Genomic DNA, 27,398 nt, shown 5'->3' with positions numbered 1-27,398 from the left:
TTATTTGGAGAGAGAGAGAGAGAGTCTCATCCCTCCTGTTCTTCCTCTCCATTACATGTTCCATGCGCGTGGGTTCACCCATGTGAACAACTTTTGCATCCTCTTAGCCCCACTCTAAGGGGTAACATATTGGGCTCTTACATCTCTTTTATATAGGATAGATCATTGATAGATTTGTTGGGTTGGTCAAAAATTACAATTTATCAATTGGGTTTTGATAAGATAAAATCTAACCATGAGTTACAAGCTTTCTTCTCCTTTAGTAACTTGAGAATATTACCTCATTTCAACACTAAGGTCATGGTATCGAATCCCTTGTGGGGGTGGCTAACAGTGAAGTGTGAATTGACAATGGGGGTGTGCTAACAAGCTAACTGAAAAAAAAATAAAAAAAATTGAGAATATTTGAACCAATATCCTTAGGGTAGGAAAATCTAAAAACTGAATTTTCAAATATTTTTAGGGCCTATTTGGCTTGGGCGAATCTTATGGAATTAGGAGGGATGGGATGGATTTTAAGGTAACGATGGTGGTGGTGTCAGCGGATTGGTTTAAGATCCATGGGATTGCTATATCCAAGGACAAGTTCACTAGGTCTGTTTGGCATGCTGGGCACATCCCGGAATTTTACCATCCAATCCGTCCAACCAAGGGATGAGATCAATTTTAAGGTAAGGATGGTGATGTAAGTGGATTGTTTTAAGATCCATGGGATTGCTTATATCCCGGGACAAGTTCACCTGGTCTGTTTGGCTCGTCATGCATATCCCGGGATATCGCAATCCCATCCCTCCTAATACCATGGGATCGGTTGGGCCAAACAGGCCCTTATAGTGTGCTGCATTTTGAAAATTCCAACACATAAAAGGCCTTTTACCATGAAATTTGGACACTTTAAAAATCATACGATCCAACCGTCATGTGAGCCCAAACTTAATGTGGAAGTTTTGTGGTAGTTCACTGTTTCTCATGTTGCGGCTCACCGGCTTGATTTTAGGCCATTCTGTCCATCCATCAAGCGATCCACACAACCAACATCGCCACTACCATCGTCAATTGCAGTTGGCTACAAGGGGTGGCAATAGGTCTAGTCAAGCCCATGCATATTTTATTGGAAATGGCTATGTAGTAACACATTTATATCGTTTCTCATTTATGCACTCGTGGAAGAGCAATTAAAGGTGTATATTAGGATATTTTTGTTTCAGGTTATGGGTCCGGTCAGGTCGGATCTTTTAGCCCAACCCATCGATTAATGTATGGGCGGGTTGGGTCAGGTTGGGCAGGTAGGGCTGACCTAAACCGGAGCCCAGCTTATTAATCTAAGTAGGCTAGGCTACTTGTTTGGCCTGAGCCAGACGCACTTTGTCTAACCGCCGCTTGGAATCGCGTAGGGTCAATTGACCCTTGGGTCTTCGGACGTGAAAGGACTTTCGAGGATTTTTCTATTCTGTAATGGGCAGATTAGAGCACATGCAACACCACTATTTTCCAACACTATAGCAGCAGTAGCACCAACAACAGTAGCACCAGCAGCAGTAGCTGAGGAATCAAACCATCTCAATCAGATTTCTACATTTCTTCTTAGATAGAGAGAAGCAACGGCTTTCTCCTGTTTTCATCATTCCTCATTCAATCGTACGTTTGGAACCGCTGGGTTTCATCGGGGCCTCGTTGAAAAAAATGAGGCCCTGGTTTTGATTTTTCTTGCTCCGAATCAGTGCAATTGCATAAAAGGAAAAGAAAAAAGAGCATCTTCGTGAAGTGGGTTTTCTTGGACTTGGGATTTTTCAATGGCATCATACAAGGTGAGAAGACTTCACCCCTTTCTTCTTCGAAAATCTTTACATTTGAAGTACTGGATTTTCTTGGGACTCTACTGAAATTGCAAAACGAGAAACTTAGTGAAGTGGGTTTTGTTGAAATCTTGATTTCTTGAATTGGGTTTTGAGGGCATTATCCTTTTCTAGTTAGTTTTTTCCTCTCTGAATCTTATGGTGAAAATGCTGGATTTATTTGGGTTTTGTTTCCAAAATATGCCTTTTGTTTTGATTGATAATCTGTGAAATTAACAATTGGTCTGATGAAGTTTTATTATTATATTTTTTTGAAATCTTGATTTCTTGGAGTTGGTTTTTGTGAATATTATCTTATTTCTTAGAAGATAAGAGAGCTAATCCTTCTTTGAATCTTACATTGGAGTTGCTGGATTTTCATTTGGTTTTTTTTTTTTTTTTTTGAAGGAATAAGGTGTCTGTTTTGATTTTTCTGCGTCTGAAATTGTAGAACCAGAGCAAGCATGGCGAAATTGATTTTCTCAAAGTCTTATTTTTTGAAATCTTGCAGTGAAAATGCAGGATTTCATACTAATCGGTGTAAAAAAAAGAAAAAAGAAAAATAGTAGGCCTTTGCTTTGGTTTTGATTTTTTTTCCCCTGTGAAATTTCGAAACGAGTAGCTTGGTGGAATGGGTTTTCTTTCATATCTTGATTTGTTGGAGGTGGGTATTGTCAATCGTTTCTTACTTAGTTAAGGCAAGAAGGATTGGACTTTGTTGGAAAACCAAACATTTGTTTTGAATTTCTTTCCCATTGAAATTATAGAAGAATAATTTGGTGAAGGGGGGTTTCTTTGAAATTTTGTCTTATGGAAGTTGGGTTTTGTGAGTATTTCTTTTTTTCATTCAATGCAAGAAACCTAACCCCATTCCTCTTGGAATCTTAGAGTGAAAATGCTGGATTGTATTTGAATTTTGTTGAAAAATAGACCTTTGGCTTTTACTCCCCCCCCCCACAAATGGCAAAAAAAGAGGTTTGGTGAAGTGGGTTCTGAAATGTTGGTTTTTGGAAGTTGAGTTTGTGGGTTTCTCCTTTAGCATCTTTCAAGATAGAAAAAGCTATCCCTTTTTAGAATCCTACTGTGGCAATACTGGGTTTCATTTTGGTATTATTGAAAAAACAGTAATCTGTAAAAGGAGGAGTTTGATGGTGGAGGTTTTCTTGAGATCTTGGAATTAGGAAGTTGGGTTTTGTAGGGTTCTTCAATCAAGGTAAAAAAAGAAAAAGAATAAAAAACTAACACCTTTCTCTGGTTTTCATGACCTTTTCCTGAAACCATGTTCTGAAAATGCTGGATTTCTCTTGGGTTTTGGTGGATAAATAGGCCTTTTGTTTTCTTCCTCTGTGGAAGTGTCAAAGAATAAGTTTGGTGAAGTTGGGTTTCTTGAAATCTTGGATTTTGATGTTGGGTTTCTTCCCCAAGGTTAGAAAGCTATCATCTTTCTTCAGTTTCCTTCAGTTTTTCTTGAAACCTTATTGTGAAAATGTGGGATTTGATTTTTTTTGTTTTGTTTTTGTTTTGAAATGAGAATTGATCTCCTAGGGCCAGTTGCATGCTTACCCAGAAGCAACTCCTCTTCCTTTCCAATGTGTCACTTGTGCAGGACATCTGATCCATGCTATGGACCCAACCATGAAGATAATCTGGCGCAGAAATCAAGTCAGTCCATTCATCATGCGCTGTTGAAATCAATGATGGCGGAGGGAGTCACTCAACCTACATGTGTGAACCACCCGATGATTGGGTTGGCCTGATTTTTGAGACGGGGATCTTCGTGATGGGCCCACCTTCAGGTCAGATGTCTTACACATGTGAGATGTTGGTGGGAAAGACCCACCTGGAGGCCTTCATTTTAATTTTCTGTCCTGCGTAATGTAAGAAGTAGCAGCTTGGTGAAATGAATTTTCTCTGAAGTCTTATATTCTGAAATCAGTTTTTTATATGGCTCAGGGTTCAAAAGCTATCCTTCTCTTTTCACGAGTTTTTAGTTTTTTATTGGAATACTGCTCTTTATAAATACTGGATTTTATTTAGGGTTTGTTGAAGAAAAGCAACCTTGATTTTGTTTTTTTCTGTGTAATTGTGAAAGAAGTGTTTTTGTTAAACAATCATCATCATCATCATAGCTTTTCCCAATTCGGGGCTGGCTACATGAATCCTGTTCCTTCATTCCACTATATCTAGGGCCAGACCTTCAGTTAGACCATAGGTCATCAAGTCTTTTCTTACTACCTCTTTGGAATGTCATCTTGCTTGGATTCATGATGGAAGTTATGGCATAAGTTTGATGCTGGCTGCCTGATGCAACCCTCCTCCTTTATCTAGCCTTGGGACCGGCAATGAGAGAACAAAACTCCTAGAGGCACAATGTAAGAGACTATTACATAAGTTGATTACAATCTAGAGCTATCGAATAGTCTAGTAAATAAGTTGATTGCAATCAATGAGTTTTTGATCATCAACCTTAAAAGAGGAAAAAAGAAAAACAGGAAAAGAAAAAAAGGAAAAAGAAGTGGCTTCATGTAGGTTTCTATGAATTAGATTTTTGACGTTTGGGTTCCTAGGATCCATTTTCTTAGCTCCTCCCACTTCTTTCCATCTTCTCTCTTGAAATCCACAAATGCTGGATTTTATGTTGCTTTCAAAGAACCAGGTCTGTTCTCATGTTCTTCTTGGATGGATTGTGTAAGAAGCTTGTGTAAGTGGTTTTTCTTTTGTATATTTGCAATTTTCTACTTAAAGCCTATGAGATTTTAACAGTTCTATAATTAAGAAACTCTTCATAATTGTAGCTTTCATTTAGCTTCTTTTACTGTCCTTCCTTTCATTCATTCGGGTTCCGTCTCGTTTCTATTTTATTGTTTCCATAATTACCCTCCAAGAAAAAAAAAAGATGGTAACTATTGATATATTTTTTTTGTCCAATTTTAATTATTTCATGTAGATTTCCGAAGGACTGACCGTATTAAGCCAGACCTCTGAATATTGCCTATTTAAAGTGTGCAACTAATTTATCACTTAAGAATCTGTTCTAACTGTGGATTTTATTTGTGTTCTTTTATGCTCTTTCCTTCTTTATCTGACAATCAAAGATTCACTTGTAGCGGTCCTTATCTGTTTTTCTTTTCATGAATGGCTTCCTTGATGGAGCTGGGTTTTCCTGAACCAAAGTTATTTCAGGTAATTTTGCTAGTAAAATCATTTTACTCCCTGTTTGAGCTCTCTGCAAATATATATATATATATATATATATATATTTTCACAGGTCTTGCTTTCACAGAGAAATCGATGTTTTCAATTGCTATTTGTTGACCCTTGGATGTGAATGGAGGCCTCAGTGAAGCTTATTTTTCTTGGATCTCTATTATTTAAGGTAAAGTGCAATTAAAATCTCAAAACTTGTTAAGGATCAGAAAGAGAACAATATCTTCCTGCTTTGTATATGATTTATGGTTCTTTTTTTTTTTTTTATTTTTCCTTAAATCTCTAGGAAATGTTGTTAGTTTTTTTTTTTTTTTTTTTAAAATTTTAAATCTTTATGTAAGCTGCTACGAAGATCTCAAAACTCTGACTAATTTGCTTTCTTGCTTCCCAAGAAATGAAGATGCAATCTTTGATGTTTTTTCTCCCATCATTGCATGTGAAAATGAAGGGGAAACCTTGATTTCTTGAAGTTGGTGGGATTTCCTTTCCGAGAAGTATTGGGTGGGGACTGGACATGAGTATGTTGGAGGGGACATGCTCAAGCCAAGGGAAGCTGATATACCCGCCCTGTTCCTCCTCTTGGTTGTGCTTCCTCTGGTTACTTACGTCTTACTTGGGAAATGGAACGAAGCTACAAAGAAGAAGGCTAGGATAAGCATGCTTGCTGAATTGGCAGCTGAAGAAGCTCTGAGAGTCGAAGCAATAGCTACTGCTAGTGTTATCCCAATTGTGTTGTCTTCAAAGACTGGGTTTCACGAGTGTGCCAGATGCTTTCGCCCTGCTGCAACTCGCTGCTCCAGATGCAAGTCTGTCAGATACTGGTATGGTTGTTTTCTTTTTTTCACCTAAAAATACTTGTTTTTGAGTTATTTCCCAAGTCCCGTGTTCTTTTTCTTTTCTTTTTTCTCTGGGTGTAATTATGAGAGGGAATCATATTTAGTTCTGAATAAGGTGCCAAGGACCTGCTCTGAGTTTGTCAGCATACTTTCATGGGTTGGCTTGCGTTGTATGTTTGGCTACTGCAAGCAGAGGCCCATTGTCTAGACTTGTCAGTAAAAGCTTAGGACTGCCCCCTATTTTTCCCTTGAAAATTTGGGAGATTCTGTGAATGGAACTGCCAAGTTTGAATTCCGGGATGTGGGGATATTCCCTTTGTTTGGTAACATTTGGTCATTGATGCAAAGTATATTGCAGGACTGGCATGCACCACTCCTTATGGAAACGTCATTGGTTTTTCTGTTGTTCAGCGGAGGAATGCACTGCAAACTATGGTGAATGATTATTCAACAAAGAGTGAAGGTCTGTTGCTACACTACAATCAAATTAGTGATGTGGCTATAGTCCTCTTGGCTGTCAGCTGTTGTCTTTTAGTCAAAGTCTCTACAAGGGCCAGGGGAAGGCCTGAAAGGACGTTGGTGGAGGTAGTAAGAAAGACTTGATGACCTATTTTTGAACTGAGATATGGTCCTTGATAAGGGATGGTGGAACAAGATTTGTGTACTAGATGATGATGATCATGATGACGGTGACTTTTATCCAACACCAAGATACGAGCCCCTAGTGTACAATGATTCTGTGGGTACCTTGATTAATTGAGGTAAAAGACTCAATGCCCCTGCATTATATGCGTGTGGAATGTATTCCACTTCCCAAGAAGGGGCAAGTCAACCTTTTTCTCAATGTCGGGAGATAAGGGCTGCAGTTATAGATAGACCCTAGGGTTAACATTATCCAGATATAGTATTTATATGAAAAAAATATCACACAGACGATGTATGTTTGATGCCTGTAGCCATTTACCTTTCTTCATGTAGGGAAGCATGCAAAAGGGTCACATGCCTTTCTTCGAGTGAAATACTTAAGGAAGCATGCAAAAAAAAGAAAGATACATTACTAGTTAGTGGGCGTGCTGCGTGCATGATGTTTCACACTAAGAAGCGGGTTTCTTCCTGCTGTTGGACATGAAACAGATGTGATGACTGCAAAAGCTTTGGTTTCATGCGCATAGCATGATTGCAACAATCCTTTTGCAATGGCTTGGGTACACATATGAGTTTTGTAGTTGATGGTGACTGGTGAGGTTCAAAAGAAATTTAATTCATCATTGTCTAAGCCTTATGGGTTGGCTACATGAATCCCCTTCCGTCATTCCACTCTATGAATGACCATATCCTCTCGAAATGTCCCAAAATGTCAGATTGTCAGGAATCATGAGAAAAAGTTGTGGCAAATTTTGGTGCAGGCTACCAGCCTAACGAAACCCTCTATCTGGGCTCGGCACCGACAACAAGAGCGCAAAACTCCCACAGAAGATATGTATATCAACTATGTAATTAATACGCCATATCATCTAGTCTAGAACATAATGTGATATGCATCATTGATATCTACACCATCCATGTACACAATATAAGATGTTATATTTTACTAGAAAACATTGCAACCAATATGGCATATGAATCTAACATCACACAGAGGCATGATTTCATTTTCATTCCTATGAGCACTTGAACCATGTGAAATTTCATTTCCATTAGTTGGTAATGGACTGGGTGCTTGCCTAGCTTTGCTATCTAAATCACTTGGTCAGAATTCCATACCCTGCTTTTAGTTTTTCAATGCGTTCTTGTTACCTTATTCCCTTAAAAAGAAGAAGAAGAAGAAGAAGAAGAAGAATCCCTTGCTCATAAATTAATCTGAATTAGTATCATTTGGACCTTTTCGTATTTTATTCGGTAGTCATTAAACTCACCACCGGCCTGCAGTTCAGGAAAGTGCCAAATAATTCATTGGAGGCAAGGCCATAAGCAAGAATGCCAGCAGTTGGACATTAGCAACTCGAATTCGTCTGCAAGTCCTCCTTCCACAGAATCTGCTCACCAGAGGGTTCTACTGAATGAGAAGCCATTCTCTGGTTTTGAACTCAAGGAGCATTTGCTAGAGAGTATTCCTCCAGATATATCAATCCATCCTCCTATGACAACTAGTACTGCAGTTGATACATTTCAACATTCCATGGTTGGAAGAGAGCATTCAGAGAAACGGGTTTCCTTCAAATTCAACAGAATGGCTTCAAAAAGTGAAGAGACCACTTCATTTGATTATTTAGAAGAAACCAATAGCAGAGGGGCCACCACTCTGACTCCTGGTTCCATATCTAACTGTTCTCAATCAAAGGAACCTCCGGTGACTGCGAGAAAGAAGGTCCTTACTATAAAGCTGGTTCATGTAGCCCATTCTAGTTTAGCTAATTTCCTGGTGTATCTTCTAACCATGATACTCTCCCCTTGTGTTTTCAGTTAGGTAAAGGCAGCTCCATTGAATCATTTTATGAAACTCCTATAAAGCAGAACTTGAGCAGCCCTCCCATGTATGCTCATGGATGCACTGTTGTCGCAAGTACTATGGACCCACCTTATAGGTTAACCACTGAACATGGAGTTGCATTCAAAGCAAGTAGTGCATCCAGTTCTCCAATGTCGCTATATTCAGAGAAAAATGGGATAAATGGAAGTGACATCAACATGGACTTCATGTGTTCTAACGGTAATTTTCTAGGGGAGGAATTGCCTTTTACAAATGAAACATTTGACTTGAGCTCTTGCAATGAAAAGATCTCATATGAGGCAAGCACAATATCCGAGAGTCCTTTTCACGCTCCAGAACTTGCAGTTTCTACATCACAAAGATCAATGCTAAAAGCATCAAGAGAACGCCTGTTTGCAGGGACAGAAAGGAAAACTCACATAGCCAATGAATCCAGTAGGTCCTCTTGGATGCGCTTGAGTGCTTACTTCCTTTCATTTGCTGGCTGTTATGTCCCCTAATGCTGTGGATGGTATGCAGAAATCCCTCGAAAAACTGCTTCCACAGATGTTCCCACAGAAGGCAGCAGCATTATCTCAAAAATCAGTGGTATGAAGATGGTGGGTCGAAAGAAGCTCCCGAAACTTACTGCAGGGTGTACCAGTGATAGCCTTAAGAAGAATAAGGTAGGGTCTCCAATTACACGGGTTTTTATGAGCCCCAAAACATTTGAAATGCAGTTCAACAGCCAATTCATGCATTGGGGTGGGCCCTAATGAAAATGACCTGCCCTGAAAATCAGGTAAGGCCCTCTCATCAGACGGGTCCACATGCACATTATGGATCATGTCAACTTTTTGAAACTGTCCATTGTTTTTGTAAACATGTGGCGGATCCTATTTAGTTATTTGGACCTGATTTTTGGGCCAGGTCATCTCCTAGGTGGGGCTGCGAACCAGATGCATGGCTTGGATGTCCCTCACAAATGCAACATTGGCTTGTGTGTCTGCAGGTAGAGGCACGTGTGCACTTGAACAACACTCATTATGCATGCTCCTCACTTGTGAACAAATTATCTAAGCACGGGGTTACCATTTCCCTAGCTCTGTAGAAATGAAAAAAAAAAAAAGATCTACTGATCATGGTCCTGGTTTTATTAATGCCTCAGGTGTTGTTCCCCTATGAAGAACTGGTCAAGTTATTTAATTGTGAATTGTGGAACTTATCTCCAAGAGGGCTTCTAAATTGCGGAAACAGGTAGAGTACTAGAGGCGTATCTGGTTACTTCTTTCTACTTATTTGGCCGTAAGCATTCCATATAAAGCTAAAAAGAGCTCATAATTCGAGTGCAAGAAATCTGTATTGCATTCATCAAGGAAATGGGAGGAACTGGATGTAAGCATGTAACACTAATGAAGATCGTAATCAAGGCATCGATACAGACTTAATTAATGAAGCAAAAGCTAAGTGCTTTTGTTGTGAGTTCTTCGGGCAACACATAGCATGTATTCTTCTAAAAGGACAAAGGGCACATGTCGGATTCATTTGGATTACTTCAACAGATTCCGCCACGAGGCTTCGGGCTCCTTTATTGAGTTTTATCCAAATTTCACATCACATAAATTTATATTTACCCTAAGTTTTACATTTCCACTTCTACCCTTTTCAAGAGAACTGTTTTTTATGGAATTTATGACATTCCGTTTGTTTGAGTCATTAAAGCTCACACCATGTCAACTTTCTAATGTGATGTGAAATTTAAGTCTAATATGTACTACATTAAAAATGGCGATTTCATCTTTTGGATAAAATTCTCCATGTCTCCTGCAAGCAAGGTATATAACGGTAACGGTGGCCGTAATGGCCACCATTGTTACCTTTACGATACGGCCGTTACAGCCCCCGCAACGGCTGTTATGGTCTCTCTCTCTCTCTCTCTCTCTCTCTCTCTCTCTCTTCTATTGAAAAAAACCTGTATCAGCCCTGTAATGGGCCATTACAGCCCCATTAGATTACAATCTTTATGGGGGATGTAACGGGCCGTTACAGCCTTTACGGGCCATTTTATCCGTAACAAGTGTTACAATCTTTACGACCCCATAACGTGTAACGGTTGCCACCGTTACCTTTACGTAACGGCCTTTACAGCACACCATGCCTGCAAGTGGACTCTCAGTCTCTCACTTGAGTTAATTTCCTAGTTTTTCCGGCACACCTACCTACCGTGGCCCACATGCTTGCACAATCTGAGAGTAAATTGGGTCGGCCACACTTTTAGGGTGCTCCGGTCACGAAATCAAAGGATTACAAATGAAAGAATCTAATTAGGTAGTTCTCTTCCATCTATTCATTCCACAAATTGTGGACTGCCTAATGAGGACTAGCCCATGTCTTGTGCAAGGCCATGTAGATTGTGGGACCTATTCGATGGATGGTTTGGATCTCCCACCTTTTGCTATACTTCTATGTTGTGTGTGTACATGTACGCATGCTTGTGGCCTTACCAAACCGCATTAGATAACTGGGCTTGATTACTAGGATAGTTTTGTACTGTTCAAAAGAAGAAGAAGAAGAAGAAGAAGAAGCTATGATAGTTTTGCACCACAAAAGTCAGTGTGAGTCTTCAAACGTACACATGGTATAGTTGTATGGCAATCTAGACCGTCCAAAATCCAAATCGCTGCTTCATAAAATTGCACTGAGAGGACAAGTTACCATTTGTGTTTACCCTCCGAGTTTGGACCATTCATTATTTTACTTTTGACTAAGTGGAGTTTAATAGAAGAAAAGACGAGAAGAAATAAGGAGGGAAGCAAAAGAAGGATAAAAAGAGAAAGAAAGAGAGTAGAGATGGCTAGGGCAATCGGTTGTGTTTATTGTATTAACTTACACATACCCCTTTATTATAAGTAACACGTATAAAGTGTAGTACTCTGGTAGAGCATACAGGCCTATGTACACACAATTAGAAAAAGAGAAAAAGAAGCATACAAGCCTATGTACACACACTCATAAAAAAGAGAGAAGCATACAAGCCTATGTACACATGCTAAAAAAAAAAGAGAAATATTCTTTTTACAACCTTTCAAAATAAAATAAAATAAAATAAATTTACATATATATTTTCAATACTCACCCTCAAGTTGAAGCATAGATGTTGTGTGCCTCCAGGAGATTAAGGTCTCTCTCTTTAAGGATAATCTGCTGCCTACCTTGTGGAAGGCGAATGACACCAAGTGGTTCTCCTTGGATGCTGTTGGTAACTCAGGTGGGATTCTCGTTGCCTGAAAATCTTCCAAGTGGGACCTCCTCTCCTCCTCTAGTGGCGCTTGTTCGGTGACTGTCAACCTCCAAGATAAGTACTCTAATTTCCAGTGCCTTGTCTCTGTCCTTTATGGGCCTAATATTGATTCCGCCAGGTCTGAGTTCTGGGACAAGTTAACCCAGGTTAGACGATCCTTTTCAGGTCCGTCCTGTGTGGTTGGTGACGTCAACATCATCCGCTTTGCGGAAGAACATTCCAGAAAGAGAAGGCCTTCCTCAGCAATGCTTCAATTCTCTGAGTGGATTTAGCATCAACAACTTATTGACCTGCTGTTATTAGGAGCTAGGTTCACTTGGACAAATGGCCGAACGTCTCCTATTCAATCCCGATTGGACAAATTCCTCATATCTCCCAAATGGATCGACGTTTTTCCCTCTGTGCACCAAATTGCCTTGCCGGGAACCACTTTAGATTATTGTCTGATCCTTTTGTTTGTGGAGGAAGACAACTGGGGCCCGAAACCTTTCAAGTTCAACTTCTCTTGGCTCCAGTCAGATGGCCTTCGGCAAAAGATAATCGACTGCTGGACAAGCTTCCAGGTGGAAGGTTTTGCTGGCCATAAGCTTCTTTGCAAGCACAGACTTCTCAAATCTAAACTTAAGGAATGGCGTCAGCAGGAAGTTCAGAAGAGAGAGGGCAAAGTCGAAGCTCTTCTATCGGAACTCCAGTGTATTGATTTGGAGTCTAAAGCTAATCCGATATCGTCCGAATCTCTAGCCAGGTGCATTAACATTTTCCAGGCCCTATCGAACAGAGCTCTTGAAGAAGAAGCTTCCTGGAGGATCAAATCTAGAGTTAGATGGATTGCGGAGGGTAACAAAAATTCTAAGTTCTTTCATAATACGGCCAATATGCATGCCCGTTCTAAGGCCATCTTCAGCATAGTCGATAACGGGAACAGAATTGTGGACAATAAGGCGATTGAAGATCTCGCCATTAGCCACTTCAAAGACCTTCTGTCGGCTGATAACTGGGTCAGACCGCGCCTAGACAATATTTCTTTAAGCAAACTGGAGGTAGCTAACGCTCAGTTGCTGGAATCCCAATTCTCTGAAGATGAGGTCAAGGCTGCAGTTGACGCTCTGGGAGGGAACAAGTCCCCAGGCCAGATGGATTTCCAATAAGCTTTTATCAGACTTTTTGGGAGTCTGTTTGCCAAGATGTCCTTCTCTTCGTCCAGGAATTTCAAAGTAGAGGTAGATTATCGAAAGGGTTGGGAGCTTCTTTCGTTTTCCTTATTCCTAAGGTGGTTGGGGCCAGCCCTTTTTTTGAATTCAGACCTGTTAGCCTGATAGGGAGCCCCTATAAAATCCTCGCTAAAATTCTATCTTCTCGGCTATCGAAAGTTATCGGGAATCTAATCTCGTGTAATCAGAATGCCTTTATCAAAGGAAGGCAGATTATGGATGGAGCTCTTATCGCTAATGAAGTCCTCCATTCTTGCCATAGGTCTAAGTCGCAAGGTATTTTTTGCAAGTTGGATGTGGCCAAGGCTTATGATCACGTTGGTTGAGATTTTCTTCTCTATATGCTTTCGGATGGGTTTTGGGGCCAAGTGGAGAAAGGCGGATTGCTGCTTGCATCGGTTCGGCTCACTTCTCCATCATTCTAAATGGATCCCCCAGAGGCTTTTTTAAAAGCTCGAGAGGGTTGCGGCAGGGGGACCCCCTCTCTCCTCTTCTCTTTCTTATCGTCCGCGAGGCGCTGTCTAAAATGCTGATTAGAGGGCAGGATCAAGGAAATCTCCGTGGTATTGCGATGCCTGGGTTGTCTGATCCCCTAACTCACATCCAGTTCGCTAACGACACCCTTATCTTTTCTGATGCCTCTGCAGAGTGCATTGACAATCTCCTCATTGCCCTGCGCTGTTTTGAAGTGGTCTCGGGTCTCAGGATCAATATGAGTAAATCGAAGATGCTTGGAATTAATGTTCCTTCTCAGGCTCTCCAGTCGTTTGCAGCCACGCTTGGATGCCACATAGATACATTTCCAACTTCTTTTGTTGGTCTCCCCCTCTTTGTGGGAGCCCCGCCAAAATCTGTGGGATAAGGTCATCAGCAAATTCCAAAAGTACCTGGCCACTTGGAAATGCCGATACTTATCTATAGGCGGTCGCCTGACCCTGATTAAATCAACCCTTTCTAACCTTCCCCTCTACTTCATGTCGCTGTTTAGATGCCCAGGCTCGGTTCTAAAGGCTATAGACAAAATTAGAAGAGATTTCCTGTGGTTTGGTAAGGAAAATCAGAGGAAATTCACTTGCTTGAGTGGAAGGAAGTTTGTAAATTGTTCAAGGAAGGCGGTGCGAATGTTAAAAATCTGAAAGTCATGAACAGGGCGCTGCTAGGGAAATGGTCTTGGAGACTTGGCCCTGAAAAGGACGCTCTTTGGGCCTCGATTGTTAAAGGCAAGTATGGCTCCTCCCAAGGTCGTTGGTGGCCTATAGATTCTTCGAACTATAAGGCTTCCTGTATCTGGAAACGAATTCTTACAGCTAAAAATCCTATGATTGAGAAAAGCAGCTTCATTTTGGGCAATGGCTCTTCTATTCGGTTCTGGGAAGACCTATGGGTAGGGGAAGAACCTCTTAAATTTCAATTTCCTCAAATCTACCGGCTTTCTCCCCATAAAGACATCCTTATCAACAGATGCTGCTCTCTCACGCCTGCTCAAACTGTTTGGGACATCAGATGTACCAGAAATCTGAACGATAGCGAAGCCAGGGAGTTTGCGGCTCTTCAGGATTGCATTTCTAAGACCATGCCTCTCAGTAGTTAGCCCGATAGCCTTGTTTGGCAATTAGAGAAATCGAGATCATTTTCCACTTAGTCACTTTACTCCTACATCTATCCTGTGTCGCACCCTTCGCAAGACGTTACCCCGTTCATATGGAAATACCCAGTTCCTCCTAAGTTCATTTGTTGCGGCTGGCTGGCGGGTCGCAATAGAATCCTTACTATTGACAACCTGGCTAAGAGAGGCATGCAGATTGTTAACATATGTCTCTGTTGTATGCGCGAGGCAGAATCCATGAATCATCTGCTGGTCCATTGTTCTTTCATTTCTCATATCTAGGTAGAGTTTTGTCAGAGTTTTTCAGTCAATTAGTGCGCTCCTGATTTGGCCGCCAATCTTCTCTCTTCTTGGAATGGCCTTAAACTTGGGAAAGTCAAATCTATCATCTGGCACATGGCTATTCTTGCTATCTGGTGGGCCGTTTGGGAAGAAAGAAATGAAAGGTCTTTTAATGATAATTCTTCTTCTGCTAAGGCTGTGGGATCAAGGGCTAAAAGGATGGTGATCGAATGGGCTACAAATGTTAAGGATTTGAATAATTTCAATTTTAGTTTTTGAGGCTGTTAGGGGCTTTCTGCTATCTCAACAGATTTGCTTCACTCTTTTCCGTGTTGTTTCCTTTTTTCCCTTTTTCCTTTTCTTTGTTTCCCTCTTCCTTCTTGTTTTATACATTTTCAGTTCTTTTCCTTATAAAAAAAATTGAAGCATAGATGTCAGTCATGCCCAACTTGTTTACAAGGCGATGTAAGGTGTCCTGGCCAAGATATTTAGTGAACATATCAGCTTTCTACTCTCTTGAACGAATAAATGGAGCTTCAATTTCTTTAGTGGTCACTTTTTCACAGATGAAGTGACAATCAATCTCAATATGTTTAGTGTGCTCATGAATCACATGATTGCTCGCAGTATGAATGACAACTTTGATTGTCATAGTTGATAGTATAGACAGAGTAGGTTCAGAAGAAGAAGAGCCAAACTATCGTAACAAAGTTCGAAGCCACATAAGTTTACATGTTGCATGCGCCATTACCTTATATTCAGCTTCTACAATGGACTGAGTAACTATCATATATTTTTTACTCTTCTAAGTGACCAAATTGTGACTTATAAAGGTGCAATAGTTAGATGTAGAACCCCGATCATGAAAGCTACCGGCACAATCAACATAAGAGTAACTGGGGGATGTGAAGATGACAATGCTGCTGAAATCGTAAGCCTTTAGCAGGTGCCAACTTTAGATAATGGAGGATCCGATATACGACAGTAAGATGAGCCGTACGAGGAGCATGCATAAATTGGCTTACTATGCCTACTGCATATGATAAGTCAAAACATGTAATAGCCAAGTAAATGAGATGACTAACCAAGCGATGACACATGCCGGGATCAAATAAATGATCTTTATCGTCGATACCAAGTTTTTGAGTAAGATCCATAGATGTGGCTAAAAGTCTACATCCAAAGCATGCCAGTCTCAGGCAAGAGATTGAGAGTTATATTTCTGTTGACATAGAACAATTCTAGAATTGGCAACCTCAATTCTAAGAAAGTAGCAAAGTATACCCAAATCTTTTATCGCAAATTGCATTTGAAGAAGAGATTTGAGGTTAGCAATTCCCGCATCATCATCCTTAGATAATACAATGCCATCTACATAGACTAGGAAAACCATAATCATAGTAGTGCGTCGATAGATGAAGAGAGTGATTAGTATGGTTGCTAACGAAGCCAAAGTCTAACAAAGCATGACTAAACTTGTCAAACTAGGCCTACGACTGCTACTGCTTAATACCATTATAGCCTTATTAAGGTGAGTCATTGGTCAAGGAAAAACTTGGTGGCTAATCCATATAGACTTCCTCAACAAGATCACCATGTAAAAAAGGCATTATTCATGTCTAGTTGGAATAATGACCAAGACAGATTTGCAGCTAAAGACATGGTTCTAAATGACGGTATCGGCTCTGTGGAAAAATGATACCATATGGTGTCGCGTATCAAAATCGGGGTTGTATTGGTCATATTTTTTTCTGAAGCAAAAGAAAATAATAATAAGAAAATAGAAAAAAATGAGATATTCACGAATCTATCAAATATTTGTTTTTGACCATGTATTCAATGGTGTATCGGACCATTATTTGGTAAGAATGCTGTCCTAGCGAGTTGACCTATTGTTAAGTTCGGGTCCTGAATTTCAATTTCCCTAACAATAACTAAATCACCAATAAGATTTGATGCAAAATATCCTCCCTAGACATGCATTACATTTCAAGTTTCGATATATATTTTTTTTAAAATAAAATTGAAGAAAACTAGATATGAATATGATATTTGAAAAAAAAAACAACCAAACTACTCAGATCTGGTGTAGATCTTAACAAAATTAGTCCCCCCAAAGCAGTATATTTGAAAAAAAAAATGTTTTCTGGAATTTCCAGAAATTTCTACAGAAATTCCCACCTTTTTTTTTTCCTGAGAAGATTTGATGTAAGATATGATCGAAAATAACTCCCATCTCCAGATTTGTGATCAGATGAAAAGAATTTTTTTGACATATTTAATAAATTTTTTCGATCAGATTTGCTATAGATCTGATCGAAAATGGCTCCCCTTTTCAAATATGAATCAGATTAAAAAAAAATAAAAAATAAAAAATGCGATTTCCAAAAATTTCACAAAAATCAGGTGTAAATGCCAAAAAAAAAAAAAAAAAAAAACTCAAAAAAGATCAAAATGATCTTCAAATCTAGTAGTTTTTAGTAGATCTAGGCATATAATAAACATTAATATGGTTTTCAACAAGTATCAATAGAAAAAAGGATTTTTTTATACCTATTTTTCGATTTTTTTCGAACCGGCCCCAAACTGTTTCTATCCTTCAAATCGGCTGAAATCTGATGTTTTCATCCTCCAAGTAGCTGTTAATGGTGTTGAAAATCCCTATCCGATGATGTATTTGAGTGATTTGAAGGCTTTGAGGGGAGAGGGGGGGAAGGGGGCGTTTTTACCCGATATATCGGTACCAATACAGCCTGATATGGACCGATATGGGGCAACTGTTTCCGATACGGTCGATACAACCCGGTATCGCTTATCGTATCGAGCTGATACGAACACGATATGCCTGTATCGGCTGATATGATACCGATTTTCAGAACCATGGCTAAAGAGATGATTACACGACAAAAAAATTCAATGAAAAAGAAGAAACATGTAGAACAGAAGATAACTAACTACATGGGGGGAGAAAGGGTGATGGAACTAGTTCCAGAGATGGAATCATCTACAATTGTAACAAAACTAGGTTGACTAGTAGGTTGATAAGATTTAAAAAGGTGAAGCTTACCAGTCACATGAATGTGACTTTAGAGTCTTATGACCCACGAGAGGGGTGAGGAGGAAACATGAAGTGCAGTACCTGACCGGGCTAAGCTAGCATTGGAAGTAGAAATAGGATCTCGAGTATGGAGCTGCATCAAGGAATCATATACCTCTCTGGAAATGGTGACAGAATCACCTAAGGTAGGCATCCTGTGGGGCAATGCTGGAGGTACTTGATGAGGTTCCTCTGAATTGGATGATATAATCTCAATCGTATATGCTCCTGCTCAAGAAGGACGGCCAATAATATCCCAATATCAATCAACAGTATGATTGGTGCCGCCGCAATGAGTGCAAGTACGAGTAGATCCATCACGACCATGGCCACATGCACCAAAAGTGCATTTGCCACGACCGCCTTTGTTAAGAGCTTAATCCCTGCCTCGATCACCATATCTAAGGGCATGATTGCTACGTAGGGAGCTCCAACTTGGAGCTCTAGAGCTGGGACTAATAGAAGGACAATCTCCAACTATGTATGCAGATTGATCAAGGGCAACAGAAGCAATAGAACTGTAGAATGAGTGAGTAACAACTCTCTGAACAAGGGCATAGACCATTGGAAGAGAAGGGATTGGCTCCATATTGATCATGAATACTCTAATATTTTAGATTTAATCTAGAGAGAAACTGTATAATTTGAGTATCTTTACATTGTTGTCAGATGAGTTCATGGTCTTGAATACAATAAGATGGGAGAGGGTGATACATAGCCAGCTCGTCCTGCATACTATGCAAAATAGTAAAATACCCTTTTAGACTTCTGGAATCTTGTTGAAACTTCGTAAGTCCAAAATCAGCTTGTACAACCTGGATATATTGTGATCTTCAGAATACATGCTTTGGATAGTATCCTATATCTTCTTAGCTGACTTAAAAACATAACGAAATTACTAACGGTAGTCTCCATACTATTTAAAAGCTGAGCCATAACCTTGTCAATTTTCTTTAGTCCAGGTTTTAAATCTCTTACCTGTAGAATCTGGGTATTTGTCCAATATATAAGAAAGTCTTTCTCTTCCTCCCCAAAATAGCTTAACTGATTGAGCCCTATTGTAAGTAATTATTCCCATTCGACTCAATGGTTGTAACCAATAGGGTATGAGAATCAGAGGGTCCCACAAGAGCTTATCTTCCATACTAGATTTATAAAAGGGGCTAATAATGACCTGATACAAAAAAATAAAAAAATAAAAATCAATTAAATGAACCACAAAGAGACAACAGATACACTTAACTTTCTCTGTATAGTAGAATGTCCAACAGCTTGAAAGAAAAGAAATTCCCGCATAGCGGATCTGAAACTCAAGAAGAAGGATCAAAACCTGTCTAGATATTTGCATGGTTATCTTCCCTTCATGTAATCAAATGATTTTTTATTTTTTATTTGGAAATAAAGCAAAATAAAGAAGAAGAAGACAAAAATCTAATCAACATGCAAATAACAGCTATGGATGATCAACAATAATATATCTGACCAACCCTGTGTTGGATTTTCTAAAAAAAATCCCTTTGATTGGCAAAAATTTCAGAAAGACTAGAATTTGGTGCTTTGCTGAAAATACATTGGAGGGCTCGAAACTCACATTAAACTAGCCAAAAATAAAAAATAAAAAATAAAAAAATCTCACAAAAATCATCATTAATCTTCTAAAATCGAGATCTTCCAAACCATACCCTTCATAGGCTACATGCCTATATGGATAGTATAGATGCTGACGTTAGCCGTACGGACATTGACGCCAATAGAGTATGATGGCTAGTCAACAGAGTATGATAGCTCAGTACCTGCATTCGGACTATTATGCTCTTGAGTTGTGTTATGTGCATGTTGGAGTTTTTATTTGCTACCATGCATCTTATCTGAGAGATTTTCTTGAGTTTATCCCTTGCCAACAGTTGAGGCCATTCATGACCAAAGATCCAACCACTTATCCACCACTTATCCTATACCAGTCACCACCAACAGAGAGTATCAAGCCTACTTTCGTTGGAATGCCATTGAAGCAAGAGAGTAGATAACTGTAAAGTTTTCTTTTTAGTCCAGGGAATGTTCACAGTGTGCACTACACAATGAGTGGCCCAGATCTATCACACATGCCATTCAACAGTGGGAACCAGGTCCCACATTGTGGCTGTGAACCAGGATCTGCATTCAGTCAAAACGCTGGATATGTTGACTATGGATAGGGATAGAAGTGCTTAGCTTGAGGTATTGTCGTTGGATACACATGGACCATATCCTTCGGATCATGTAAACCATTCATCAAGTGGGCCACTTATTTATTTATTTATTTATTTATTTAAACATGGATATTTAATTTTCTTAAATGGTGCCTCAGTTTCTTACATAGGCCACCCAAGTATTATATAAATATTATTATAAAGTCCAATCCTTTTGGCACCTGCCAGACCTCCCTAGAAATATGTAAAATATTATTATAAATTTTTTGATAGATAATAAACTATTATATAAAATCTAATACTTTGTAACCCATTCAATTACTTTAATAATATGTAAAATGTTACCGTTCTAATGCATTAATAAACAATTTTGAATCCATCAATCCTGCTTTTGGGGTTTGCCGAGTTCAATACTCCATGCTCCTGTTGGATTTGATATTTATATGGGACAAAGGATCCAGAATTAGTATGCTGTTCCAAGCATATCAATTTTGTAAATTGGAGATGGCCCTGCATCCCTGATGTACACATGAATCTTTTCCCTCTAACATTAGTTCAATGTCTTGTCAATTTATTAATGTGCTTCACCATGGTTTTCCCTTTGAATTTGAAAAAGCATTACTTCAAATTTGTCATCTCTTTATTATTATTGTTGTTTTTAAAATGTTGCAGTTGCTACGCCAATGCTGTATTGCAATGTTTGACCTGCACAAAGCCTCTCAGTGTCTACCTGCTGCGAAGATCTCATTCAAGAACCTGTAATTTTCAGTTCTCAAACCCATGCTCCTCTTAACCGTAAACAAATAAATTTTGTGCTAATATTGTTTGGACCCGTATAACTTCTATTAGTTCCATATTATATCAGGCTGGGTGAGAGATTGGTGCCTCATGTGCGAACTGGAGCAGCATGTATCAATGTTGAGGGAAGGAGCGGGCCCTTTGTCTGCTAGCAGAATCCTTTCACACATGCAGAACATTGGCTGCCGGATGGGTGGTGGTGATCAGGAAGATGCTCATGAATTCTTAAGGTGTGTGGACATGGACATGCCATTCTTATTGTGATATAAGGGTCTAGATAACAAGGACACTGGTGAATTGGAAAAAAGACCTTAATTTGTTTTCAATAATGTCCTTGTATTTATTTTTGTTGTTATCAGTTATTTATACTAGGCGTATGGCATGTGCTACGCATGTCAAGAGAGGAAGAGAGATTGGGGAGAGAATTTTTGAGGGAAAAGAGAGAATAGGAGGTTTGTGAAGTTACAGAAATACATTATTTTCATAAAAAAACCCTTTCCATGTCTGGCAGTTTTACCTAATACCTACTAAAACTAATTGTGGGGGTAAATAATTGTCTCTTGCTCCCTGCTTTTTGCGGGCAAAATCTTAGCCGTGTTTTTTGTGGGTGAAATCTGAACCACGCATTGTACAACAACTACATTTTCAAGTTCCCAAAACAACCCTAGCTTTGTTTAAAATGTCCTCCCATGCCCTTAAATTATCCCAAGTTCTCCACGTTGGGAAACTAATTATGGGGATAAAATTGGCCAAACGCTGTTTGCATTTTATATATATATATATATATATATATATATATATATATATATATATATATATATATATATATATAGGGAAAAGGTACTAGCGGTCGTGCTTATGGGAACTTCCCATGAGGTCGAGCTGTGTGGGCCCCACCATGATGCTTGTCGACCATCAACACTGTGCATTTGATGGGTCCCCTTTAAATTATGGGATATCCCAAAAATCAGCCGTATACGGAACTCAGGTGGGCCATACCATCTAAAAGCATGTGAAGACATGCCTAAAACATATAAAAGCACTTGGTGGGGCTCACCTGAAATTTGGATGCGTCTGAAACTTGGTCTTAACCCTCATCCAAGTGGGACACACATAATGGATGGGCTGGATTTGCAAACCACATCTCGGTGGGCCCAACAAATGATTATGAATTTTTTAATGGAGGGTAGCCCCTCTCAACTTCTGTATGTGGTGTGGCCCACACAAGTCACGGATTGACTTGATTTTTGAAACCTAGGCCCACCATGGAATGATGCATCTGACTGATGGGGTAGATGTTGGACAAGCATCACGGTGGGGCCCACACAGCTCGACCTCATGGGAAGTTCCCATGAGCTCGACCGCATAGTACCTCCCATGCCTATATATATAGTATAGAGAGCTCTGCTAAGCGCACACGCTTGTCCTCCCATGCCCTTAAATTATCCTAAGTTCTCCACGTTGGGAAACTAATTATGGGGGTAAAATTGGCCAAACGCTGTTTGCGTTATATATATAGTATAGAGAGCTCTGCTAAGCGCACACGCGTGTGCAATAAAACTCATGTGCAGTAAAACTCATGTACACTCCACACGTGTGCCAACATGGTACATAGGTGCAAGATCCAATACCTCCATCAGGTTGGTCCAACCTTCTACATGTTTGCCAAGAATAAATTAGGTCCACTCCATATGTAGGCCCCCATAATGGAAACAGGTGGATGGGTAGATAGCTTCGGTCAAGTTCTTCAGAGTCATACCTTTGTTTTGCAAAATGTGGCCCACCTGACCAGTGGGTCAACCCGGTCCTTGGGCTGTGACATCAATATAATGGTGCCGTTTTGATGGATGGATTGGATCTTGGAACTATCATGCCGTGTTAGTACATGTGTGTATGTGAGCTTTATTGCACATGCGTGTGGGCTTAGCAAAGCTCATAGTTTATATACTAAATATAGAGTTTTGATATATTTCTATCAGGACATTTTCGGTACAATCTGTACTAAAACTAATGGCTGTAGGATAACGTATCTTTCAGTACCAGCATATGGCAGTATGGATATGTCTGCACGTCAGGTTTTCCAAGGATTTGGTGTCTGATCCCTTGTGTCTATTTTAACTTGCGCATGTGTCTGTATCTAAGTTACATTGATTTAGATGCTTGCCTTGCAAGCATAGTCTTAATTTTCTTAGTTGCCTCTTGAATAGTTTAGCTAGAGTTCTCTCTTCTAGATTTGATGAAGATGTTTATGTTTAGGCTTCTAGTTACATCTATGCAATCCATATGCCTCGAAGGTCTGGGTGGTGAAAAGGAACTTGATCCAAGACTACAAGAAACAACATTGGTACAGCAGATTTTCGGTGGACATCTTAGATCAAAGGTGATTGTTGTGATTCTTTCTTTCTTTTCTTTTTCTTTTTCCAGATCCATATTAATTCGAGTGCTAATATAGATTATCACATTCTGTTGTCCCATGAACCTCCATGCATGGGACGTGTATGACACTTGGATTGCTTATCTGGATGGCCTCCATTCACCTAAAAATCACAACAGTTGGACTGTCTAATTGCTCGAGTGGAGTTCTCCATTCACTGTGTGCCCTTCAACCTTTTCAATAACATCCATTTTCCCCCCGAACTCTGATAGAATGGACAGGATTGGCTGGTGTGATTATTGTGCTATGTGCCCATCCATGGTGACTGCCAGATGAGCAGTTCTGAGTTCATATTCATAAATGCGTGTCACAGGTTTCCATGGAGGTGCGTGCGCGCATGTGCGATATTAGCATTCCTCTATTGATTGTATGAACTCTGAGAATACTTCTTTAGTTTTGCCATTATTCTGATTGCTGAAATTATTCAGTTAGTCCAAGGGGGGTTGGTTTCTGATAATTCCCTCAAGGAATATGGGGTCAGAAGTTTGGAAAGCTATTAGCACTATTGACCAGGCATAAATGATGAAAGTTGGGATCTATATCACATAGTGGGTAGTCTATTTTGGATCTGAAATCCATCTTATCATGGGTCCTGGAAATGGAGTGACTTTCTGGTATGATGCATGTCTTGATGAGGTTCCATTGGTGGAGTCCTTACCATCCTCTTCTCTCTCTGTGAACAAAGATGCAAAGGTGGTAGATTGGTATGAATGTCATGGAGGCTTGGTGCACTGGAATGTATTACTTCAGTGGAGTCTCAATGTGGAGATAGATGTCATGGCAGGCACATGGGGGACATTGTATGATGCGTAGTGATTTGGATGTCAAAGATGAGAAAGCTTGGAAATGGAATAAGAATGATGGATGTATCTCTAAGTCCATCCTTTTGTCAGTGTCGGCTAGAGAAGGGGCAACATCTCTGCTAGCTAAGGTGTGGAAATCCGTCGTCTCACATGGGGTCCAAGTGTTTGCATGGATTGCCATGGCAAAGAAAAAAAAATCCTTACAATTGGGAATCTCGAGGAGGAATTTTGCAATGCCCAGCATGCGTATCATGTGTAGGGAGACTGAACCATTTATTCATTCCTTGTGGTGTTGCAAGGGCCATCTGGAGTGACTTGTTTAATCTCTTTGGATGTCAATGGCTCCATTGTGGAATTACTTGTAGAATGGGAGAAAAGGCAGTTTCATTCTCGAGTGGTGACATTGGAAGATGCTCCCGTCTATGCAGTGATGTGGAGATTATGGAAAGAGGGACTGCAGAATCATTGATGAAAATTGTTCCTTGGTTGAATCTCTTAAGAGGAAAATTCTATATATGGTCTTGGGGTGGGCCTCGTCTAACCCAGAATTCTGAAAGCTATCCCCTTCCTATATCCTTTGCGATCGGGATTCTTTCTTGTGGCAAGGATTCCTTGCTCTTTTCTTAGCAAGGGCTATTTCTGTAAGTGCAGGGGGTGTTTTGTATCTTTTAGATGTGATGATATCTCATAATCTCTCTTTGCTTTTTACGTGTTGTTGTTGTTGTTCTTGTTGTTATTATTATTATTTCTTTCCTCGGCTAGTAAAATTTGTGTTGCTCTTCTGAATAAAAAGAGATGATTATTAAAACTATTTAGTGTGTTTTCCTGAAACCAGGTCAAGTGTCTGAGATGCCATCATGAATCTGAACGATATGAAAAAATTATGGATCTTACATTGGAGATCCTTGGTTGGGTTGAGTCATTGGAGGATGCACTTACTCAATTTACTGCTCCCGAGGATTTGGATGGAGAGAACATGTACAGATGTGGAAGGTTCGATGGTCTTATTTTAATCATGACTTCTCATCCCATTCATGGAAACTCATCTCAGCTCTAGGAGATCATCTATGCTAAATTAACTTATTATCTTCTATGCTTTTTATGGTAAAAGGTGTGCAACATATGTTAAAGCCCGGAAGCAACTGAATGTACATGAGGCTCCAAATATCCTGACAATAGTTTTGAAGAGATTCCAGGTAATGCTTCTAAATTATCGGTGGTTGGGAAGGTGCCATTGTCTCGTGCCTGACTTTTACCCATTATTTACTTAATTATTTTCTTTTTCACTGTTTGAAGTTTCTTTTCAAAAGGACTTAGTGATATTTGTTTATGCTTCACTAGACAGGGAAATATGGAAAGATAAACAAATGCATATCTTTTCCCGACATGTTGGATATGATTCCCTTCATGACTGGGACTGGGGACTCCCCTCCACTTTACATGCTGTATGGTGTTGTTGTGCATTTGGATACACTGAATGCATCCTTCTCTGGCCACTATGTGTCATATGTGAAAGATCTACAAGGCATGTGGTTCAGGATAGATGACACGAAGGTAAACATTATATCCCCACGAGTGTTTTGTTACTTTTCTTGTATTGATTTGAATGGGTTTTTGAAAGGAAACCAATCTTCGCACCCCACTGATGAAGGACAATTAACCACTTGCTTTAAAAGCTCGAACTGTTAGAGCATGGTGAATTAATCTCTTTATCTCATAGCCCAGGCCCCACATCTCATGGGTTAGGACCTCGGCCGAACCCTTCTTGTGGGCCCCAAATCACATGGGTACCACCTCACATGGGCCGCCCACTCCGAGTGTGTCCCCGCATCCCACATGCTACCCCACTCGAGCCTGGTGTGAAATGCGCTTTAATCACCCACGGTGAGGAGTTTTGAAACTATTAACAGAAGTGGTTCTTCATCAACACCATTCAATGCTGACCTTAGTCCCAAGGCATGTCATGAAACTAGATTTATCCAAGCCCCTACAGTTGGTCATCTTGTAGAACATTGAAACTATTTCCAAACAATTTACATCAAAATGTAGTTATGTGAGAATAAAAAGTTCATTTTATGCCTTTCTGATTAATTAGGACTGTGAAACAGGTGGAGCCAGTCCCAGTAGGTCAGGTGATGTCAGAAGGTGCATACATCCTATTCTACTCGAGGTATGTACCTTCAGTTTTCTATTATTTGTTCTATTGTGCTTGTTTTCAGCTGGGTTTCAGCTGTTGGGTCTTGTTCAGATCTTACCCCCGCCCCCCGAGAGTTTATACTGGTAGATCTGCCCCATTTCAAGCTCCAGCTTCTGCGAAGCAATGCATGTCGAAAACTCAAAAACCATCAAGAGACAGGCAAAGCAAGCAGAACGGCCTCTTGTTTGCTCCGGAGCATTCATCACCGCATTACACTGCAAAAGTAGGAGATGATCCCAATGAAGAAACTGGTACAGGCTTAAATGGCTGTGCGAATGACCAGGGTCTAAGAACTGCAAGCAGAAATGTCCTGCCTACAAGACAAATGTACACAGAGTCAGTAAGCACGGATTTTTCTGATGCCACATCAAGTGACTGGTCCCTTTTCACAAGCTCAGATGAATCGTCTTTTACCACTGAGAGCACCCGTGACTCATTCAGCACCGTAGACTACAGTGACCCATTTAACATTGAACCTATCTCCTCGATATTTGGTACCTTCTGTGCACCAGACTATTCCAACAGCACCATCTCCTGTACAAAGTTCTTGCCTTGCAAGCCCCAGACAAGATACTTTCTAGAGAGCAGTGGCTTTGTTTTGGATTCTTCAATGCCGACACAACCAGTCGGCAGTGTACATAATGGAAAGAATCTGGATCAGGTGACTGTTTCCTTGACTGAATCTCGACCTTCAGCAAATAACTGCAGCATGTTTGTAAGATACGGGAGCAATCCTGAAGATAGTTTTGTTCAAACTCCTGGCTGTTTGTGAGTAGTCTGTAGGTTCTTGTAGTTTTAGGCATGCCCACTTGATATTAGATCTCTCTTGGGTTGATAATATACCTGTAATGCCTCAGACGTGTGGTTTTTTTTTTTGTTTTTTTGTTTTTTAATGAAATGGTGCGTATCAGTCGTATGCAAGTGGGGAATTTGCTTCCCTTTTCCCTCTTTTCCTTGGTGCCCCAAAGACACTGTTCATATCGCTCAAAACCCGAAATCATTTTTGGGATTAGTTGCTTTATTTCCAGAATAGTCTGATCATCCATTAACCATTGATGCATTACATTAAATCAGCTAACTAGCAGCAGATGGTCACATCTCCCGAGTGTATATTTTCGCGTCGTTTTGAGAT

General features: G+C 40.0%; 1 protein-coding gene across 2 annotated transcripts; it reads left to right on the top strand.

Moving 5' to 3' along the window:
- Positions 1-1,496: 1,496 nt before the first annotated feature.
- LOC131240847 (ubiquitin C-terminal hydrolase 15-like) lies at positions 1,497-27,307 on the top strand. Of its 2 annotated transcripts, none has more exons than XM_058239346.1 (15): positions 1,497-1,808; positions 5,104-5,211; positions 5,491-5,863; positions 7,808-8,246; positions 8,342-8,804; positions 8,889-9,034; positions 9,517-9,605; positions 20,707-20,792; positions 20,900-21,062; positions 23,089-23,212; positions 24,905-25,062; positions 25,181-25,265; positions 25,411-25,623; positions 26,178-26,239; positions 26,318-27,307. In XM_058239346.1, the coding sequence occupies exons 3-15, from the start codon at positions 5,577-5,579 to the stop codon at positions 27,036-27,038; spliced, it is 3,036 nt and encodes a 1,011-aa protein (XP_058095329.1). In that variant the 5' UTR covers positions 1,497-1,808; positions 5,104-5,211; positions 5,491-5,576; the 3' UTR covers positions 27,039-27,307. The 2 variants fall into 2 exon arrangements, with proteins under 2 accessions (XP_058095329.1, XP_058095330.1); XM_058239347.1 differs by having other exon boundaries at positions 5,435-5,863.
- Positions 27,308-27,398: the final 91 nt, after the last annotated feature.

This window comes from Magnolia sinica, chromosome 3, assembly GCF_029962835.1.
Source record: "Magnolia sinica isolate HGM2019 chromosome 3, MsV1, whole genome shotgun sequence".
Lineage (NCBI taxonomy): Eukaryota > Viridiplantae > Streptophyta > Magnoliopsida > Magnoliales > Magnoliaceae > Magnolia > Magnolia sinica.
This window is presented reverse-complemented; position numbering and strand designations above follow the sequence as displayed.

Coding starts and splice junctions, on each gene's coding strand:
- LOC131240847 (XM_058239346.1), top strand. CDS start 5,577: ATGCTCAAGCCAAGGGAAGCTGATATACCCGCCCTGTTCCTCCTCTTG. Junction 9,606..20,706: donor CTTCTAAATTGCGGAAACAG/GTAGAGTACTAG, acceptor AAAATGTTGCAG/TTGCTACGCCAATGCTGTAT. Junction 26,240..26,317: donor TACATCCTATTCTACTCGAG/GTATGTACCTTC, acceptor GGTCTTGTTCAG/ATCTTACCCCCGCCCCCCGA.